The sequence below is a fragment of the Syngnathoides biaculeatus genome, chromosome 16 (assembly GCF_019802595.1).
Source record: "Syngnathoides biaculeatus isolate LvHL_M chromosome 16, ASM1980259v1, whole genome shotgun sequence".
Classification (NCBI taxonomy): Eukaryota; Metazoa; Chordata; class Actinopteri; order Syngnathiformes; family Syngnathidae; genus Syngnathoides; species Syngnathoides biaculeatus.
The window spans coordinates 13,204,663-13,227,371 of NC_084655.1; the positions used below are offsets into that span (position 1 = coordinate 13,204,663).

General features: G+C 41.4%; 2 protein-coding genes across 8 annotated transcripts in view; one reads left to right on the forward strand and one right to left on the reverse strand.

The window, feature by feature from the left end:
• Positions 1-5,219: 5,219 nt before the first annotated feature.
• nptx1l (neuronal pentraxin 1 like) lies at positions 5,220-10,438 on the forward strand. The gene is made up of 5 exons (XM_061846318.1): positions 5,220-6,099; positions 6,733-6,940; positions 9,161-9,405; positions 9,485-9,664; positions 10,187-10,438. The coding sequence occupies exons 1-5, from the start codon at positions 5,656-5,658 to the stop codon at positions 10,406-10,408; spliced, it is 1,299 nt and encodes a 432-aa protein (XP_061702302.1). The 5' UTR covers positions 5,220-5,655; the 3' UTR covers positions 10,409-10,438.
• Positions 5,989-22,709, reverse strand: part of LOC133514537 (SEC14-like protein 1) — a 42,859-nt gene continuing 26,138 nt past the window's right edge. For 2 of the 7 annotated variants that reach the window (XM_061846309.1, XM_061846316.1), the window contains 3 exons: positions 16,201-16,384; positions 15,514-15,610; positions 13,130-13,276 (listed from right to left, as the gene is read on the reverse strand). Coding sequence is in view for 1 of the 7 variants with exons in the window: in XM_061846316.1 (XP_061702300.1) it covers positions 16,360-16,384 (25 nt within the window). In the remaining 6 variants the exon portion in view is untranslated. Of the gene's footprint in view, positions 6,094-11,912; positions 12,051-13,126; positions 13,277-15,513; positions 15,611-16,200; positions 16,385-22,709 lie in introns of those variants that run through there. The other 5 variants (XM_061846312.1, XM_061846315.1, XM_061846314.1 and 2 more) reach the window with 5 other exon arrangements.

Sequence of the window (22,709 nt, forward strand, 5' to 3'; positions counted from 1 at the left end):
TTTGTTTCTTTCTTTCTTTCTATTCTTTCCTTGTGCTTAGATCTCAGACTTTGTTCATTTTTAAGTAAAGCATTGTGTTTCCATGAAACACAATTTTCAAGTAAAACAGTTTTGGCTCCTCCCCTACTGCTCTGACATGATTATTAAATACTGCATTTTATTGATCAGCTCAGCACAAACAGAGCACCCAGCTGGACATTGCACATTTTACTGAATGAATGTTTAGTCATTCCTTTTCAAACGGTTGAGCAACACAGCTAATTTCCATCATGTCCAATAAAAGCGGCTTCTCTCATTCCCTTTAAATAAGGCACAATGACAGTTTCGCATAGAGACATCTCTGATCAGGAAAGCAAGATGTGTAATCGCTCCTCTTGGCTGCTATGGCAACTGACACGCTACAGCACATTCGACACATGTCAATTTTATTCTTATACTGTATGTTACTCCCAATCTTCTTCTTCTTTTTCTTCCAGCTTGTCCGGTTAGGGGTCGCCACGGTGTGTCATCTTTTTCCATCTAAGCCTATCTCGTGCAACCTCCTCTCTAACATCCACTGTCCTCATGTCCTCCCTCACCACATCCATCAACCTTTTCTTTGGTCTTCCTCTCGCACTTTTGCCTGGCAGCTCCAACCTCAGCAAACTTCTACCAACATACTCACTCTCTCGCAGCTTAACATGTCCAAACCATTGAAGTCTGCTCTCTCTCACCTTGTCTCCAAAACAACCAACTTTGGCTGTTCCTGTAATGAGCTCATTTCTAATCCTATCCAACCTGTTCACTCCAAACGAGAACCTCAGCATCTTCATTTCTGTTACCTCCACTTCTGCTTCCTGTTGTTTCTTTAGTGCCACCATCTCTAATCCATACATCCTGTTTTATGAATTTTGCCCTTCATCCTGCCGGATACTCTTCTGTCACATAGAACACCAGAGACCTTCCGCCAACTGTTCCACCCTGCTTGGACCCATTTCTTCACTTCCTTACCACACTCTCCATTGCGCTGTATTGTTGACCCCGAGTATTTGAAGTTGTCCACCCTTTCTATCTCTTCTCCCTGGAGCTTCACTCCTCCTCCTCCACCCCTCACATTCATGCACATATATTCTGTTTTACTTTGGCTAATCTTCATTTCTGTCTTTTCCAGTGTGTGCCCCCATCTTTCTAATTGACCCCTCCGTACAGGGCACTTAACCACGGCTCCTGAAGTGGCGTCACGCCACTTGCGCTCACGTAAGACAAACAGTAAAAATGGCAAATACAATACAATACATTCTGAACTGAGACAGACTCTATGCTTCTGATTTCATTCAAATCAACGATATATCATAGATTCTAAATACAATACATTCTTAACTGAGAAAGACGCCATGCTTCTGATTTCATTCAATCATTCACACGTAGCAATGTTATGCTAGCGGAGAACGTCTCATTCATTTATACGACGTGTATTAAAAATCAAATTTAGGGCATATCTTCGTGCAAACACAGTCTGGTTAAGCTTCGGCCGCGAGCCAGCAAGAAATCAATAAGTTTGTGCAGTCCGATCATCGCTAAATATCGCTCAACAAAGAATAAGTGTGTCAATCGTTCACACGCAGCAGTGTTATGCTAGCGCAGAACGTCTCATTCATTTATTCGAGACGTGTATTAAAAATCAAATTTAGGGCATATCTTCGTGCAAACACAGTCTGGTTAAGCTTCTGGCCGCGAGCCAGCAAGAAATCAATACGTTTGTGCAGTCCGATCATCGCTAAATATCGCTCAACAAAGAATAAGTGTGTCAATCGTTCACACGGAGCAGTGTTATGCTAGCGAAGAACTTCGAATTCATTTATACGAGACAGGTATTGAAAATCAAATATAGGGCATACCTTCGTGCAAACGTATTAGATGGATTTAGTTGATGATGCGGTCTTCCACAAAGTTTGATCCATCGAAGGCATTTTTCGTACTGGGTCTTCGGTTTTGGAAAGGGTACGAATCGAACTCCACCAACTAGCCTTTCAGGATACCTGTCGTCACTTTTACAAAGTCCGTGACTACACCTCTTAACCATATTTTTTGTTAAATAACCCAAATACGCGATAAAATGCTAACTAAACCTATACTGGACCATTCAATGTTGTCAGAGAAAATGGCGGGAGCAAAAACGGGCTTTGGTCTATGCAGATCTCTGGCCTCTGATTGGTCAGTGACGCGGATTGCGCAATATCCACGGAGGGGTCAATTGTTCCCTGCTTTCACTGCAGATCACAATATCATCTGCGAACCATCATAGACCAAGGGGATTCCAGTCTAACCTCATCTGTCAGCCTATCCATTACTACCGCAAACAGGAACTGGGGGGATTCAATATAGGCAGGCCATATGTTTTTCGTTTTTTTTTATTCCTAATACTTTCTCAAAGTTCACAGCTTGTGGTCAAAAGAAGTGCATGTCTAACAAGCTGTTTTCCAGTTCCGCTCCATGTACAGCGCCACTGATCCCCCCCCCCCACCCCCAATCCTGCTTGACTGGTCCCTAGTCTACTTACTTTGAGTAATAGGATTTATCATTTTTAATGAACATTAGTGTATACTGCACAACATCAACGTAGCTGTATGTCGCCGCTGATTGTGTTTTCACAGCAGCAGCAGCAGCAGAGGTCAGACAACTATTGATTACGAGTGTTGCAGAATACATTCCCGCCATGTTTGAATGTATTCTGACCCAGACAACAGGTGGACGCTGTCTTGGCTGTAAAGTCCAATTAGTGATCCGATTGGCGCAGTGTTTATGATTGTGACGCTAGTAGGTTATTTGTACCTTATTAGTATCGCCTTATATGTCAGTGTTTTATTGTCTCGTGCAGTATAAAGTAAGAACTTGAAAAATAACTTATTCCAAGCTCCATTATTAATTCATGTACCACAGCAACAATGTTGTATTGTGTATTCAACAGCTGGTAATAGGCTTAGTCACTGAAAAGATGTGTGTGTGGGGGGAGGGGGTGCACTTTGTGGGAAGAAACGAAGTTCTCCCCACTTAAAGCATCTGGCTCCAACAGTTCTTCAAGTGTGGGAGGTACTAAATAATGAATTTACAATGAAGCAGATTTTAAAGATGTAAGGGATTTTTGTTCAATAAACATTAAAAACATCGCTATACATTAATTGTCTTCTGCTACCTGACAATTAGAAGTTTTAAACAAACAATTTTACAGTTTTTCAATTTTTTTTTTTTTTTTAGGATCATACAGCTTGCGGTCTATAACTTGCATTGAAAATTAAAATAAATACCAGATGGTCGGTTTGAAAAGAACTCATTATAGTATTTGATTCGCGAAATGATGACTCTCTGATGTAAAACTCATTTTGATGTGTTTTCCGTTTAGTCAATTGAGATAAGTTCAGGACAGAATATAATATAAAGTATACAATATATGGGGAGGGGCTTTTTTTTGGGGGGGGGGGGTCATCACTTTTACCTAACAGTGTTAAGACTATAATTCCAGATGCTTCACATTAAATTTATTTTCTCTTATATCATCCTTGCCCCTCTTTTTAAATCCACATTTAGACTCAGTATTGTGTTGCCTGCCATTTTAAAAATGGCTAACATCTCATTTAGATAACAACTGCTTTCATAACTAAAGTAAATTTTTTCCCTTCAATATCTCTTTGAGGCTGTTGCATCATTTCAGTGCCATATTAAAGAAACAACACTTGAATGCTGATAACAAACAGTTATGTCACACACGGTGCCTCGATTTGACTACATAACTTCTTTTAACCCTCTCAAAATGTTGTTACATGGTCATAACACAATACAGCATACACTACAGTCAACCCTAAGAAAAATGATACAGGTTCTTGGACCATACTTGTTGACCACTTAATTGTCATTGAAGTCATTGAAATACTTCAAAGTTCAAAAAGGCAAGGCTGGCTTCGAACCCGGGTCCTCAGAACTGTGAGGCAGTTGGCAGCAATTAAATCCTGCTTTGTTGTGAAAGGTTTTTTTTGTTTCTATGTGACTGATTGGCATCCAGGGTGTACCCAGCCTGTCTCCAAGTTAGCACGTAGAACAGGTAGAAATGGATGAACACTACAACAACAAAACAACTAAACTAGATGTTTAACATGCAGGAAACAGCTTGATATTTTATGACTTGGTTGTAAGAAATGTTAATCTATCTGGGCTATTTTCCTCATTATCGGTAACTTGGTAGACGAGCCTATCTAATGTTGTACCATTGACTTAAAAAAGTTTGGACAATATCTGACATAATGGCAACAGGATACTTACAGTATAATGTTTGTACGTTATATGTATTTACTTTAAATCTCACATGCGGTAATTTTCCCCCAGTGCCAGGATTCTAGAAACTAAATGCTTTAAAATGGTCAATGGGGGGCCAAAAATGTTTTCGCTTTCCAAAAACTGCGATTGTGTGACGACCAGTGCAGGGTGATGTGATGTCAGCTGTTACATGCGACCCCCAAAAAGGTCAAGTGACATAGAAAATTGAAGGCTATTGTCCTCTATTTAGTGCTTTTGCCTTTGAACTATCAACTACCGATTTACTGATGCTCCTATTGTTGCACAGAAGTCAACTCATTAAGTGATTCCGCACAGACAGCTGCAGTACACTGTACGACCCATTCAGTATGGATGATGGAAGTCATCCATGACACATCTAACTCCACCTAAGCACCTCCCTCTCACACATTAAAATCCATTTGTTAATCATCCTCTTTATGCATCCCTGTTCCTCTTGGTTAATATGTCCATTCGAATCTGACAGATCCAATAGATTTTCATTGCTTATTTAATGTTACGATTTAATGATTCAGCGTTAACTGAATGATGTGTGCTGGATGGGCGAAGGAGGGTAATAAATGTGTCATTTGTGGATAATGAATGTCGTAATTATAATCTTGGGTTTTGGTGGTGGTGGTAATTGTATGTCCAGGTAATTTAACTGTACAGCTACAGATATAGAAAAGTATTGAGGCTGCTGCTGCTTCTCTGTGTGTGTGTGTGTGTGTGTGCGTGTGTGTGTGTGTTTGTGTGAAGCCCTCCCCCCCAAAAGTAAAGAGCACAGGAAAAATGCTTTGGATGCCGCTGTCCTTGGTGCTGAAGATCAATTTATACAGTACGTATTCTGCACGTGTGGTTTGTGTTTGACAGAAAGAGAGAGGTGGGGGGGTGAGAGAGAGAGAGGAGAGAGAGAGAGAGAGAGAGAGAGAGAGAGAGAGCGGAAACTAACGGAAAGAGAGGTTTCATTGTATGGAAAAACAATAAAACAACAAAATATAAGCAGTAGGCTGTGTTGACTTGCACTAACAAAAACAATAATAACAATAAGAATAACAAACGGTAATACGTGACAAACAGTGGAAAAATTGAAGAGAGCCCGGGAGCAAAATGAAGGGCTTTTCTTTGGGAAGTGACGCTGCCTCTGGTGCCTATTAATGAGGGACTCAGATTCCCTCCCCTCCGGTGGTGATGCAGTGAAGCTGCTTTGCGCACAAGCACACTCTCTGTATAAAACCGGTCCTCTTCCACACTCGGATTACACTACACGCGGGAAGTCACTGCGGCTTCTTTTTTTTTTTTTTTTTTCCCCTCCAACCAAACCAAAATCATAAAAATCTAAAATCCAACATGCAAGCTCCAGAGGATGTGAGCTTTTGGAAATTTTTTCTATTTTCATGCCTCTTTTTGCAGAGTTCGTGTCAAGACTTTGGAGGACAGACGCAATTTATTTGCACCTCGGTCCCAAAGGATATGGACATATGCGCAGCCACTTTGCAGAATAGCATCTCTGGTGATGATTTGAAGAGCACTGTGGTACAGTTAAGGGAGACGGTCCTGCAGCAGAAAGAGACCATCATGAACCAGAAAGAGACGATAAGAGAACTGACCTCAAAGTTGGCGCGATGCGAGAGCCAGAGCGGCACCGAGGTAGGGGAAGGGCGGCCCGGGGGTAGAAGGAAAGAAGCTGGGACCAAAAACACCATGGGGGATGTATCCAGGGGCCCCGCAGACACTCTGGCGCAACTCTCGCAGACTTTACAGTCGCTCAAGCAGAGACTTGAGAACCTTGAGGTAGGAAAACACGTTTAACACTTAATTGAAGAAGTGCATCAAGCCACAGGGCATAAATTATTAATCTAGTCCAATACAATACATAAAATTTGATTTTACAAACATATTAATGCTTTATTTTTCCATCAAAGTATTATTTTCATGACATTATACTGGAAGCCTCTATAATTTTGCTTCTTTTACTTAGAGAAACAATTTGAGATATATAAGGTTGCACGCATAAATGCGCACAGAATTTGTAAGATGTTTCATTTAAAGAACTCATTTAAATTCTTTAGTTGATTCACTCTAAAACCAAGTATTACATTTCAGAATAGCACAATCATTAAACAAAACATAAAAAAATGATTATGAGATTGCCTGTGTTGAGTCATCGGTCATATGGTCCTTACACAATTGCCATTATTTCATAAATACTGCCAGGGTATGTCAACTTATGTTGCACATCTGTGTGCTACAAACATCAGAAATAACTCTGAGGCTGATGCAAATGTCATATTATTGCATTTATTAGAGCGGTTTCATCTCTTATTGCTTCTTGCTCAATTATGCAGGCGCTTCTAATGCTGCGGCTCGTGAGTTGATTTCCCACATTAAAAGCTCAAAGTGTATCACACTCCTCCTTTCACACAGCAATTCAGTCGAAGTAACAACTCGGTGCAGGCCAACAGCCTCAAAGACCTGCTCCAAAGTAAAATTGACGATTTGGAGAAGCAGGTGTTGTCCCGAGTGAACAGCATCGAAGAGGGGAAGCCCGGACTCCGGAATGAGACTGAGCAGCGTGGGAGAGTGGAGTCCACGCTCACGTCTCTGCACCAGAGGATCACAGACCTGGAGAAAGGTATGTGCTGCAAGAGCTGTGGCGAGAGCAGATCTTTTCAGATTGGGCACGTTTACGGGGAAGCAACTATATTTGACGGCTTTACCGCTCTTCCGGCAGATTAAATCTTTTTTATCCCTCCATTTGAAATCTAAAACCCAAAATGTGTGCATGTGTTGGGAAAGCGCTGATCTCCTGGCAGACTCGAGGTTTTATGAGAGGCCAGATGACACGTGAGGTGGAGGTTCAAAACGTCACCGCTCCTCTGATGTATTTATCAATTTGAGATTAAAGCAAATCTGGACCATCACCATCGTGGATTTGTTGTGTAATGTATAATTCCAATGTAAATCCTCAGAGTGTGTATGAGTGTGGTAGGGATGGTCCATTCACTGGACACTTCATTATGTACACTTGCATCGTCTGATGAGACATGAGCAGACAAGGTGGCATCAACTTGTTGATTTATTTCTAATGTTAAAAAAAACACACACTGTGTGTTCACACACACACAAACACACACATCTCTGCAATATTATGGACAAAAATCAAGAATAACGTTTGGGCCCGAAACACAAATGAACACTGAATGCAGAAAAATCCCAATACAAGCAGTGTTAAGTATGAAATCCTGAACATTGAGCACATGCATTGTTAAAGAGTGGTCACATGGTTGTAATAGCAAAGTCGTGAACTACATACACAAAATTCTGACTTTGCAAAGGTAATACATTGAATTAAACCTTTCAGAATACTTTGTGTGTATAAATCTACAGCCACATTAATGCACAGTGTTACATTTTTATCCAACTCTTGAATTGAGTCTCATGAGATCATGTCAGCACACTTAATTCTGTGGATGCATTAGCATTTGAGGTGCAGCCCCTAAACAAGTTTACGTTCATAAATTAGACATGCTTATGATGCAAATTGTCATGGACTAACAAAATACATTTTTTTTTTAATTCAAGTGTGAAAAAAGTTGTTTTGAACCCCCCACCTCAAAAATGCCGACTATTCAGGAAATACAAAAAAAAAAAAAGTTGATTTTCCAAACTCGGCTTTGTTCAAGTTGGTATCACAGTATACCTTGTGTTGCTATCATATACTGTTCCACTTTCACATGAACACAACAGCGAGAACTCCCAAACTATGTTTATTCAATATTTCAATGCAAAACAACAACAACAACAAAAAATCATAAATTTGTTACGGTGTCCATTAAAATGATACATCTGCCCAAGTTACATGATGCCACCACCATACAGAAAGCCTTTAAAATGAGAATCAGAATCAGCTTTATTGGCCATGTGTGTCAAAACACACAAGGATTTTTTTTTGTGGAAGGTCATCCCACTAATGTTTTTCAAAGCTCTTGAAGGCAATTGAGCTAACGAGACCTGTTTATATATGCGGAAATTAATCTGCAAGGACTTACCTGTGGCTGTCTTCTTTCTTCGATGAGTCACTTCAACAAATGATTCTAACAAAACAAGCCGACTATAATGTGTTACTGTCACAATTTTCATCATGTATCACTCTTACCTAAAACAAACAAATAAACAAGAAAAAGAATCCAGACTTCCAATATCGATGACAATTCCACTGCAGGACAATGAGAAGTTCAATGAGGAAACGTCCTTGCCTTCTGCACTCGAAGGGTCGGGCTGTAGCAGGCTGACGTGACCAAAATGTGAGTGAGCCAAAATATGGCTGAAAAGGAAATATTTCATCAGAAAATGCGACTAAAATTACTACCGAGTGTCTTTTGGAGGGAATTCTTTTTTGGAGACATTGATTTTTAAGTGCTGAACTACGGAATATGGGTCAGTTTTTTCATCATTAGAGAGAACCTTTAATCATTTAATTCTGTCATCTAGAGGAAGAACTTTTACTGTACTTGGTCTGCCTGTCACATCATTGCATTTACATGGCAGAACAAAGATACATTATTTTGTCATTAATATTTCAGTGACCAATGAAGTGAAATTGGCTAATTTCCTGCGGCACACTAATGTCCCACAGAACAGTGGTTGGCAATCACCAATAGAGGTGTTTCAAATATATTTTGTTTGGCTTGGATACGTTTATACTGTAATTACCTCACACAGAAGCAATAAATGCCAGCGGCTAAGTTGCCAAACGGAAATGGGGTTGGGGTAACGCAGCTTTCTGAAAGATGACTGCGTCGTTGAAAATATTTGCCATGCGTGCAAACACGTTTCTATTTCCTCCAAACAGGTCAGCGAGAAAACAGGCCTCTGGATAAATTCCAGCTTACATTTCCACTGAGAACCAATTACATGTATGCAAAGGTGAAGAAGAGTTTGCCCGAGATGTACGCCCTCACTGTTTGCATGTGGCTCAAGTCCAACGCATCCCCAGGAGTGGGCACACCTTTTTCCTACGCCGTTCCCGGCCAGGCTAATGAGCTGGTGCTCATCGAATGGGGAAATAACCCAATGGAGATACTGATCAATGATAAGGTATTGAACCAGACGAACTTGCATTGGCTGGATTGTTTGACGTTCACAAATTGACAATGCGTCTGCACTTGCCTCAAAGGTTGCAAAACTGCCTTTCCTGATCAATGATGGCAAATGGCACCACATCTGCGTGACTTGGACCACTCGGGATGGTGTGTGGGAAGCTTTCCAAGATGGCGTCAAGAGGGGGAGTGGTGAGAACCTTGCCCCATACCATCCGATAAAACCACAGGGCCTGCTGATCCTCGGTCAAGAGCAGGTAATGACTTTAATGTGATTTATTGTCACATATTATTACGATCCAGAAGTTTTTTCCCCACCCATATTGGCGTGCAAATCTTGGTGCAGTCTGACCATCCCTTCGCTTTCTGTAGTTATTTTCCTGTTCAGGTTCAGGACTCGGACACATTTCTGCTGACTAATTGTGAAATGCAAACTGCAACCTGGACTGGTTGCCAGTTGAGAACAGGGTGATTACAAATGGGCTAATGAGTTTCAGCATTTACGTCAACCACTACACTATTCTGATTTCTGATTTGGCCTTGCCGGAAATTAAGATAACATACCTGTTTTAGACTCTGCTGAAAATCACGTTATGAGGAAAAAAAGCCTTTTCATCATCACATTCAAAATCAAACATCTTGTTTCATAGGCAATTATGATATTGTAAGGTAAACTGTTTTAAATGACCTCTCAAGGGAAGAAATGAAATAATCCAACAGGAAAATTTAGGTTGGGATCACTTAAGAAACTAATTCGATCCAATCTTTTTTTCGCGCAGGACACGTACGGAGGGGGCTTTGACGCAACGCAAGCTTTCGTTGGAGATTTAGCCAACTTTCACATCTGGGATCGGAAACTATCCGTGGGAGAAATCTATAATCTGGCAACTTGCAGCAGCAAAGCACAGGTGGGCAATGTTTTTGCATGGCTGGAAACAAGCCTTGAAATTTACGGAGGTGCGTCGAAGTGGACATTTGAAGCTTGCCGCCACCTCAATTGAGAGAAGATCAGTGCATTTATTGAACCTGCGGAGGAATTTGAAGGATCCAGAGGCAAATATTTTGGTGATGACATTCAGAATTGTTTAAGATCCTAAGAAAAGAATTTGAGCACCGTATTATTTTTTTCCAAACCACAACTCTTTGCGAGAGTTCTTGGTAAATGAACAGTTCCAGCGTTACATGGCGTATGTTTGTCCGGGGCTTTGTCTTGACGTTGCCACTTCGGAGACCCGAGAAGACTCACGGCAACACAAAATGAAAGATTCGATGCCGTAGAATGTCTTGTAGTCTTTGTAAAAAAAAAAAAAAGATGTCCTCCAATTCAACAAAACAATTTCCTCCAGAGATTCATCTTGTTTGGACTGCCAGGGATTTTCACTGTGAAAACGGACAAGGCGCACTTCCTTAAAAGAGAATGCATTCCTCATTAGACCGCTGGGTTTCTCTCTTACTTTTCATCCCCTGCGCCAACTGCTTGACGTGATTTTGTGTGAAGGGTGACATGCCCGTTGCCAACATTCAAGCCTGAGTGCCTTGGGCTGTTGAAAAGAATCTCAGCGCATTCATGAGTTGACGTGTTCCTCTTTGTTTTCACGGATTTCATTTCATCAGTGTATTTGTCATAACACCTTGAGGGAGGCGGGGTTGTCTTGAAATGCAATTCACGGGTGACAATGGGGCATTTTGCAGATGTTTGTACAATAATGGTAATGTTCTCTGTACAGTAACAGCATGTCTTAACTACTGTAAATGCTGTGTAAGCATCTATGATCTTTGCTTTACTGTTGGATTTTTGGGTGGAGATTTTATACTGCATTGTTATATGCATAAAGCATGGCAGCACTAACAGATTAAGAAAAAAAGTTCTAATTTTTGTAATAAATTGTGATACTTGACTCAAAAACGTGTGAATGTATTTATTCTTCCAAGTCTTTTGGAGTGGGGAGGTTTTGGTGCTTGCTTTGGAAGAGGCAGAAAAATGAATTTAACCAAATGTCTTTCAGTTCCTTTGACAAATCAAGAAAATGGCCTGATAGAAAAACTGAAATTTCAATGAACAACTTCTTGAGAACAAAGTATAGTTTGGGATTTATATTCATGTAAATTAATCAAGAGACCCAAGTAAAGACTGCGTTTTTACAATAAAGCATTCAAAAAGGTTAAAAAAATACACAAGTGTATAACCAAATAACGGCAACTTTCATCCATGTTAGATACCAAGGTTTTTAGAAACTGAAAAAGAATATAAAGACACAGACAGTAGACTGTAGGTACACGATTTTCAGGAATAACATGCTGCTTTTCAATGAATTGTTTCCATTTACGATACATATAATAAAGAGCCATAATTGTTTGCGGATGGATCGACACAAGCAGATGGAACACACTTGCAGTGATAATAAGATGCTTTTCAACAAGTTGTTTCCATTATTGATGTCCTTTTCAATCTATGCGGTTTCTCAGAGACTGAATCACGGCTGACGCATTTTTCTTCAGTTAGGTTTCTTTGGTTACCTTTTCTCCATCCTTCTCAAGGTCATTCGGTTGCGCCGTAGTCAGGTCAAATTTCCCACAAATTGGTTTCCATTCACTGCTCGGTTGTCTCCCCATCGGCGGTCCTTTCTCCTGACACCAGACTAACTACAGAACGTACCCAATGCAAGGCCATTACCAACAGCTCGTGGGACTCTTTGACGGCTGGATTTTAAAACAGTTTTGTTCCACAGAGAGCCAAAAGTCACCTCCGAGCAGAGGGCTATATCTCTAAATCCCTCCAGACGGGGAGATGTACGTACACACACAAACAAAGGGATCACTTTCTGAGTGGTCACTAGAGGCTGAGCTCAAACTCGACTATACACCTTCCTGATCCCGATCCACCCTGCTTTCTTAATATAGAGGCGACAAGTCCTAATTGGACTCCAAATCAAAGAAGCACTGAGGATGACGTATGGCAATATTAGTGTGTCCCATCTCTCACCCGTTTCTACCAGTGATTGCATCAAGGATAATGTGAGTTGACGTATTAGTGCCTGGAAAAATATGCTAAAGCCAAGTTGAATTATGGCCAATTACTGTATGGGGCTGGGTGTATGGTTAGGTGAGTGAGGGGATGGATGTACTTGTTGGACGGATGCGTGGGTGGATAGCTGAATGGTCAAGAACAGAGTGGTGGATACCAAGGTCAGAAGTGCCCGTAAGAATGCCTGAAAACCGGAAATCACTCCCTGCTTCAGTGTGTGCAGCAGTACATTTCTACACAGGGTGGATTGTAATAATAATAATAGTAATGATTACATTAGATGCCCTGTCATGTAGTAATTGACAGGAGTGGGCATGTACATGCATTGAAGACTAACAATCCAGGCTAAACTTAGCTCCTCCCCACATACAAATCTTTGCTCTCAGTCGACATAATTCAACGTAATTCCCTGACACCAGTGGATGATTTTATTAACGATTGCTTTCACACCAACTTGCATGTGAAAAGGTGTGTTTGCTGTCTCGTGCTGGGGATCAATTCAGTGGGGGAAAAAAAACAACTCAAATAAGTGAATGTGTCAATATTGAAACATAAATATATGCAAGTTTCCTATATATGCACATTACAACAGTGTGATATCATGACAGCAAGTATCATGAAAATGTATTATGCTATGACATCACACACACACACACACACACACACACGCACGCACACACGAATACTGATTTACCTTCAATGAATGAAAGGGCGCAGCACAGTGGATGACTGGTTAGCACATCTGCCACACAGTTCTAAGGACCGGCGTTCAAATCCTGACCCTGCTTGTGTGGAGTTTGCATGTTCTCCCGTTGTCTGCATGTTCTCCATGTTCTCCCCCATCCTAATAACACATGTGATAGGTTGATTAAAGACTCTAAATTGCCTGTAAGTGTGAATGTGCGAACAAATGGTGCTTTGTTTCCGCATATGTTCCTTTTGTTTATATGTTCCTGCAATAGGCTGGCGACCAGTTTAGGGTGTACCCCGCCTCTCACCTGAAGGTAACTCGGGTTGGTTCTGGCACACCTAGTGAGGATAACCGGTACAGAAAATGCACAGATGGATGGTAGATGAATGAAAGCAGGGGAAAATATGGAAAATAATATATTTTTTTTACCTTGGAATATGGTTAATATTGATATCCTACTCTTTATACATCCATCCATACATTTTCTTAGCCACTTATCCTCACAAGTGTCACGGGGAGTGCTGGAGCCTATGCCAACTGTCAACGGGCAGGAGCCGGGGTACACCCCAAACTGGTTGCCAGCCAATCGAAGGGCACATCAAGACAAAACAGCCGCACTCACAATCACACCCATGTTGCATGTTTTTGGGATGTGGGAGGAAACCGGAGTGCCCGGAGAAAAGCCACACAGGCACGGGAAGAACATGGATACTCTACACAGGTGGGTCCGGGATTGAATCCGGGACCTCAGAACTGTGGGGCCAACACTTTATCAGCTGCTCCACCAAGAGAACAAGAACGTCCATTATAAAACGAACCAGATTTTTTCAAGCCAAAACTAAATAAATAATAACAATAAAACTCCCCACCAGGCAGGGGTAAACAGCCCATAATCAAGAGTCACAGTAGGGCAGAAGCAAATATCAGCTCGTGGAAGAATGCTTACTGTGCTCTTTATAAGGGAAACACATGAAATGTGTCACAGAGCGGCTGATGAAAAATTCATGAGAAGGGAGAAGGAAAACAAACATGAGCTGGATGTGGGCTTCACTGGGATGGAACTGGCCCACTGAGGTTGAGGAAGAGCTTTCAACTGCAAGATAGAACGCTGTTGACACAGACACGGTGGTTATTGTATTTTATCCAAAGAAATGCATATTTTCTTGAATTTGAACTCTGTGCGGTCTACTATACAGAGTTTTTCTCAGATATTACGTCTCTAATTTGAGAACACATTTGTTTGCTGTTTGTATGGCTATGATTGTCCAACCCTCAGAATACAATAGTGCCTGTTTTTTTTTTTTATTCCTTTTATCCTTCTGCTTGGTTTTGGTCCACATCATCTTTTAAAGTATTTATCCAAACGCTCTGTAGACAATTTGTGTGTGGCAAAAATCAGCAAAAGTATTTTTTATGGGTGTGTGGGCAAAGGAAGTCAAGGCCGGTGCATGTTCAGGCAAGAAGGATTTGGCGAAAGAAAATATACATGAGGGACAAATTCAAAGTTGTCCTTATTCTCAGAGCTCCTTAAACAGTATTGCTCAACCCCCTGCGCGACTAAATGCATAATTCATTCCCTCTTGACAAGGGAATTTCCCGAACTCGTTCACCGTTTGAGCCTCAGTCCAAATATATGCAAAAATGTTCCACCTCAAAAGAAACCCCAACATATCACGTTTGAAGGAATGCATCACTAATGAAATGGATATTAGATTAATTTGATGACAAAAACAGGCTCCTAGTATTTATGTTTATGTGATATACACTGTATGAACTCACCACCATACACTCGGGAAACATTCATCCATCCATTTTCTTAGCCGTTTATCGTCACGAGGGTTGCGGGGGAGAGCTGGAGCCTATCCCAGCTGTCAATGGCCAGGAGGCAGGCTACACCCTGAACTGGTTGTTGGCCAATCGCAGGGCACATAGAGACAAACAGCCTCTCACAATCACACGTAGGGGCGATTTAGAGTCTTCAATTAATGTTGCATGTTTTTGGGATGTGGGAAGAAACCGGAGCGCCCGGAGAAAAACCCACACAGGCACGGGGAGAACATGCAAACTCCACACAAGTGGGTCAGGGATTGAACCCGGGACCTCAGAAGTTTGAGGCCAACACTTTCCAGCTGACCCCCCATGCCACCCAATCCGGAAACAGCAGAAGTAAATGATACATCAGCAATACTTGTTATGATACATCAGCGATACTTGTTGTGTCTCTGGACATTCTGTAGTGACCTTCCATTAAAAACAAAACAAAACAAAACCCCAAAGTAATCACTGGAATAATGAGAAATTGTTAAAAAAGGACAAACTCAGACTGCAACAGGCAAGCAAAACCACTGAACGGATTGTCGGCACTACGTTACCCACTATCAAGGACTTACATGCAACTTGAACTAGGTCCAGAGCAGGCAGAATCTTTTCTGACCCTCCACATCCTGGCCACCAGCTCTTCCAGCTCCTTCCGTCGGGAAAGCGCTGCTGATCAATGAAATTCAAAAGTTGCAGGCATTGAAACAGTTTTTTTTCCCTCTGGCAATTGATTGATTAAACTCTTGATCAGCGAACCTAATGAATGTTTTCATTTTTTGTATTATGATTTGCTTAAAAAACAAATGAAAGCCGTCTAGATGAACATGATGTAGATCTTAGCTCAGTATTTTGTTTAACATATCTAGTCAAGGTGGCATAGTGTTGAGGGTTGGCCTCAGGGTTCTGAAGACCGGGGTTCAAATCCCGGCCCCGCCTGTGTGGAGTTTGCATGTTCTCCCCCTGCGTGCATGTGTTTTCTATGGGCACTTTGCTTTCCTCCCACATCCCAAAAACATGCAACATTAATTGGACGCTCTAAATTGCCCCTAGGTGTGATTGTAAGTGTGACTGGTTGTTTGTTTATTTGTGCCCTGCGATTGGCTGGCGACCAGTTCAGGGTGTACCCCGCCTCCTGCCCGTTGACAGCTGGGATTGGCCCCAGCACTTCCTACGAACCTCGTGAGGATTAGCAGCTCAGAAAATGGATGGATGGATAGATATCAAGTCAAAGGATTACTTTATGTGTCAGAGTTTTGCACCTGTCGACAGGTATGATACTCCACTCCTTGCCACTTCTCCAGCTGTCTTAGGTTTGATGGTTTCCTTCTCCAGATGACTTATTTCAGCTCATTCCACCGATAGAAGAATAGTCCAATGATTCATTTGTGGCTATTTTTCCGTGTTTTTGGCTGTGCATTTTAGGTGCCGATTCTATTGGAATACCTGGAATGACATACAGCAGAGACCAAGAGTTCTGACGCGAGGCAGCACATTTCACTCCACAATGTCTTGACAATTATGACATTTCTTTTGTACCCTGCACAGATTCAAGACACCCAGTACCTGCTGCAGCAAGAAGCCCTGGAACCTAACTGAGCATTCTCCACGCTCTACAGCAGATCCAGGGTTCTTTTCTGAAATGAATAATTGATTCCTGTTCTTGCTCATTTTTCTCTCTTTCCTCTCTTCAACTACGTACTCACTGATTACATTCAAAAGAAAGAAACGAAGAAAGAAAGAAAACATTCAACAGTCAGAACGTATACCTCGTTAGTTATCTGTTTCCGCTGCAGAAAACTTTATCTTGATTGCATGCCAAAAAGCGAATGATAAGCACATACAATTTCACAGCAACCCGCCTGAAATGATTAAAGATTAACAGCTCAGTTTCCTTACAAGGGAGAAAAGCAGGCCCGCATCCAGCCTCCTGGGATACGTTTTGCCTGTGAGCAGACAGATATACACTAATTAGAGCAAAGTCCACTTTTAAGAGAATGGCAACGTTCTCCCTATCTGTCTATCCCCAGTTAAACTCCATATATTATTTTCCTCAAGTAAAGCGTTCAGAGTCTCCTCATCTTCTTCTTGAATATACATCTCCGTTCAGTTTGAGCAACCTTCAGTGGACAGAATTATTGCAGTATTAAAAAAAAAAAAGTCCACCTCTGATTAGTCACCAGAAGGATGTTTAAGACCTTTGTAAGTGAATTCAGTAAATTTAAATACATTATCCATGTTTGAAGATATTTGCTGAAATCATTCAAAGAATGAGAACTGTTGTACTGAACTGCGGAGGGACAGCACTTGTTGTTGTTGTTCTTCTTCTGTTCCTTTCAGCTTGTCCCGTTAGGGGTCGACACAGCGTGTCGTCTTTTTCCATCTAAACCTATCTCGTGCATCTTTTTCTCTGATACCCACTGTCCTCATGTCCTCCCTCACAACATCCATCAACCTTTTCTTTGGTCTTCCTCTCGCTCTTTTGCCTGGCAGCTCCATCCTCAAACACCCTTCTCCCAATATACTCACTCTCTCGTCTCTGAACATGTCCAAACCATCAAAGTCTGCTCTCTCTAACCTTGTCTCCAAAAAAATCCAATTTTGGCTGTCCCGCTAATGAGCTCATTTCTAATCCTATCCAACCTGTTCACTCCAAGCGAGAACCTCACCATCTTCATTTCTGCTACCTCCAGTTCTGCTTCCTGTTGTTTCTTCACTGCCACTGTCTTTAATCCGTACATCACCTTACCACTCTTTTATAGACTTTGCCCTTCATCATAGCGGAGACTTTTATATCTTATATCTACTATCTCACTATCTCTTATACCAACATACTCACTCTCTCCAACTTTGGCTGTCCCTCGAATGAGCTCATTTCTAATCCTATCCAACCTGGTCACTCCAAGCGAGAACCTCAGCATCTTCATTTCTGCTACCTCCAGTTCTGCTTCCTGTTATTTCTACAGTGCCACCGTCTCTAACCCGTACATCATGGCCAGCCTCACCACTGTTTTAGAAACTTTGCCCTTCATCCTAGCGGATACTCTTCTGTCACATAACACACCAGACACCTTCCGCCAGCTGTTCCAACCTGCTTGGACCCATTTCTTCACTTCCTTACCACACTTGCCATTGCTCTGTATTGTTGACCCCAAGTATTTGAAGTCATCCAACCTCGCCACCTCTTCTCCCTGGAGCTTGACTCTTACCCCACCGCCCCTCTCATTCACGCACATATACTCTGTTTTACTTCGGCTAATCTTCATTCCTCTCCTTTCCATTGAATGCCTCCATCTTTCTAATTGTTCCTCCGCCTGCTCCCTGCTTTCACTGCAGATCACAATATCATCTGCGAACATCATAGTCCAAGGGGATTCCAGTCTAACCTCATCTGTCAGACTATCTATTACTACCGCAAACACGAAGGGGCTCAGACTGGATCCCTGATGCAGTCCCACCTCCACCTTAAATTCCTCTGACACCTCTACGGCACATCTCACCGCTGTTCTGCTGCCCTCATGCATGTCCTGTATTATTCTAACATATTTCTCCGCCACACCGGACTTGCGCATGCAGTACCAACGTTTCTCTCTTGGTACTCGGTCATAGGCTTTCTCTAGGTCTACAAAGACATAATGTAGCTCCTTCTGACCTTCTCTTTTCCACGAGCATCCTCAAGGCAAATGATGCATCTGTGGTACTCTTTCTAGGCATGGAACCATACTGTTGCTCGCAGAAACTTTCTTCAGTCCTGAGTCTAGCCTCCATTACTCTTTCTTTTCTTTCTGTGCGGAAGAACAGCGCTACACATTTCCCCCCCGATTATTTGGCCCGTACTGAAACGGTGCCCCATCAATGCACTTTGGAGTCGAGCATGAGTCCTCCCATCTCACTAAATGAGAACTCGAGAGCCCTCATTGTGATTTACTTCATTACAATAAAATAACTAGGACATTTTCTACCACTACACTGTGCAGCCAGCCAGCTAGCTGGTCATGTTTACACCCCAAAAAAAATGCATCTTTCCCAGGTGCCACAACTTATAGAACAGTTCGTTGTCGTCATTTATTCATTAATTAATTTATTTTCTTTTTCAAGGTTTTTTTGGAACATTCAAATTTGGCAGGGCTGTTAACAACACTCATCAGCTTTAGAGGATATGTTTTAGTTAATTCAGGAACTATAATTGGTAACTTTACATTTGCTCTGTGTCATGATTTTGCATCCGCGCCAACATAACTTCACTCCCCTCCCATCAAAATAGCCGCTTCCCTATCGTGCGCTCTCCTGGCCGCCCACCGAGGCCCAGATTTTATCAACAGGCATCTTGCGACAGAAGCTGGCACAACAGGCATATTTATCATGAAGACGCCACAAATCCTGCACCATCTGGGAGGAATTCCAAGGAGCTGTAATAATCATAATCAGGTCAGTCGCAGACAGCAATCACAGATCCCCCCCCCTTGGCCTCCTATGCTTCCCCCTTCACACCTCAGTTAGAGAGCAACATGTACGGCTGGACTATGGCAGTCACAGCTAACAATAATCGCAGCGTTGACGAGGCTGCGCGTTTTCCATCTTAAAGTGAAAGAGGAGCTGTCATATACGGAAATCACTGCTGCTGTTTTATTTAGAAAAGGGTGGTGGGGGGGGGGCAGCCACATATAAGAACCTGGAAGGGAAACAACAAATAACCTGCATAATTTATAGTAAAACCTCTCAATTGGTGAGGTAAGTAGAAAAGTGACTACTTAAATGATCCCGTACGAAATTCTGATTTCGTGTCATGCAATACTGTCCCAAGTTCCACCTGCTCTATGAAGACAAAAACAATACATTTCACTGAAGATTGAGGCATTTTCTTTTCTCAAGCAGTGTCTAATCTGCGTTGTATCTATTTGCATGCATTCATAACATTTTATTCTATAGGAATATATAAAGATAGTGTACTAGAATTTAAAAATCCATGTATAGTATGAATGCTGGCTACATCTAAATCAATGATTATTAATCATTTCCAATAAATACTCGACATATTTGCCTTCTACCATAAAAACACGATACCTATAGAGATAACTACAGAGAGAGACCAATAGTGAGCAAGAGAATGAGAGGTGCTCTATTCCTAAAATGTCTTGTGCAGTGACAGCCAGAAACCCAGACCAATATTATATTATATTATTGTTTCATCATGTCTACCCAGGGACAGTCCAAAATAAAAGACTCCTTCTTCTAAACAATGTAATATTATAGTTGGGAGAGGGAGATTAAACAAAACCTTGTGGGTCCTTAATTTGTCAAGCTACACTTTTTTTGTTTTTTAGGATTTCAATAACAGCTACCAAATGCAGTTGCATAACAACAACAACAACAACAAAAATCAAGACAACAACAATAATATAAAGTCCAAATCGTGATTACAAAATAAAGATCCACAATAAGATTGGTTATTATTCCACACAGGAATTATTCCTATTAGTAGGCAAAAAGGACAAGCGTCCACCTGTTATGATCAATGTCAAATGTCAAAAACAGACCGCATGACAACTTTTGGCGCTGAACTGACGCAAGCGGGTCTGTCCTCCGAGCAGGCAACGAGGCACACAGTGGGACAGCTCCATGAGCCATGAATAATCCATGAGTTCAGAGGCACCAGGAACAGCTCTGGGTATGCGGCGCGAGGCTGTAACTGAAACAACCTGTCAAATGGGGTCAGGATTGTTTACGAGCACCCGGCGCAAGGTGGGGGAATTTACACACAAAAAGAAAAAAAACAAAAAACCAACGATGTCACTTGTGCAGCTGTGGGTGTTTTGTGCTTCAGAACCTTTATTTCCCCACTGTATTTGTGGCCATAAGTTTGACATATCACAGTCATAATGGGCATTTAAGGACAGAATCCCCAGCGAAACATGAAAATAAAGACATTGAAAGAAAAATGCATTTCAAAGTGTTGTGCTATTGACAAAATAATATGTAGACTGGAGAACACATTTTGTTATGTTACTAAAATGAAAGGAACCCTATAAAGTAGAATAGTCAGTCCACCTTGTTAATTGCACCTTCAAAAACATTTTTGCATTTCTGGGATTGCATTTTGTTGGTGGGTTTTTTTCTTTCTTTTTTTTTTAATGAGTATATTGAACCCAATGACTTTTCACATTTGGTGCTTTCGTGAAGTCATTTCAGTATTCTTCCTCTGGACCGAAAAGTAAACCAATACGAACTTTACTGATTATTCCTCTGTCGTCCACATGAGTGACCTGAACTGTTTTTTTTTTTTTTTTTTTTTTTTTGCTTACATCACAAACGTTATGTTCAAAGATTTCTTTCATTTTGAGTCTTTTGATATTTGCGAAATAAGTTGACGAATTGTGGCGTGGTCATTTAGACAAATTAAAAAAGAAATCTGAGCCTAGTAAAAGAAAATCCTTCTTTACTTTCCTATTGATGGATGTATAACAATTAAGTGACTACTGACATCTTTCTAAATCTATACTGGATGTATCCAGAAAAGTTATCAAAACCACCGAAAAGAAGAAAGAGGGACTTTGTACTGTACTAATTGGCTCACGTTTCTCCTGTAATGACAAAAGTCATTAACTTTCCAAAATACATCAAATCGTTTCAAATAAACGGGCAGCCTGCGGTGCACATGCTGGTGTGTCATAACTCGCACTTGTTATGGCTCACCCGCTGTCGTAACAGCTCAGCAGGAACACCTACAGTACATATCGTAAAGCTCTGAAACACTCGTGTGTAGCTGAAGCCATATGTGAGGCAAATCGATTCAAAATTGGAAGTCATTAATAATATTGTCTGGTGGATCTTATTTTTAACAAAACAGAAAAAAGTTCAGACAAGCGGCCGCTAAAGTACAAATTAACCAAGACTATTGCACTGGTATCATGTTTGTGTACAGTATGCAGTATGATTGATCTAGTAGGGATGAAGTAAAAAAAATAGATAACCAGATCACAGATATAACTTGAGACACTGATAACGCATCAAAGTCATTACAATAAAAACGATTTACTGCATCGCCATGTCCTGAAAAACTGGCTTCATTTTGCCTTTATCAATATCGACTCAAACTGAAGCCAGTCAATATGGACAAGACTTTCATATTCCATTCATTTTGTGAAACGTGTGGTTACAGTCGGCCCAGAAATGGAAGCAAACCCTTAACGTGTCAAATCCTGTAGAGGTTGGCATGCAAACCAGCGAAATTATGGGATGAACGAATAATCCTGTGTGCGATGTTGGTCCAGCAGTGGTTTAAGAATAATCCCAGTACACTGGCGAAACACCCAGGTCACATCACACGGGGCAGGTTCTAATCCAAGGTCAAACCGACAATCACGGCTGCCCAGGCTCATTTTGGGAGTTTTCCACACATCTTGTTGTTGTTATTTTTTTCCAAATAAAATATAAAATGTAAAATTCCTGCACTTCTGCCTTGCTTCCCTGCTGCCCTGAATTTGGGTCCTCCACTTTCTTGCCTCCAACACCACAAAAGACCCAATCTTGACAGCGCTTGCAATGCAATGCAAGTAGAGGCACATTATCTGTGGCAAAAGCAAATGTACCTGCATAAAACTAAATCTGTGTCAGATGAGCCCTGCTGGGGGTGTGTGTGTCTTTTTAAGTGGTTGACGGCACAATCATTTTGGCAGTCCGACTCAGGCTGCTCTTTGATGACCAATCCCAAAGCACGTTCGACATGATCCGTTTATTTGAAATGCCGCCTTTCATTGCTTGTTGTCGTCAT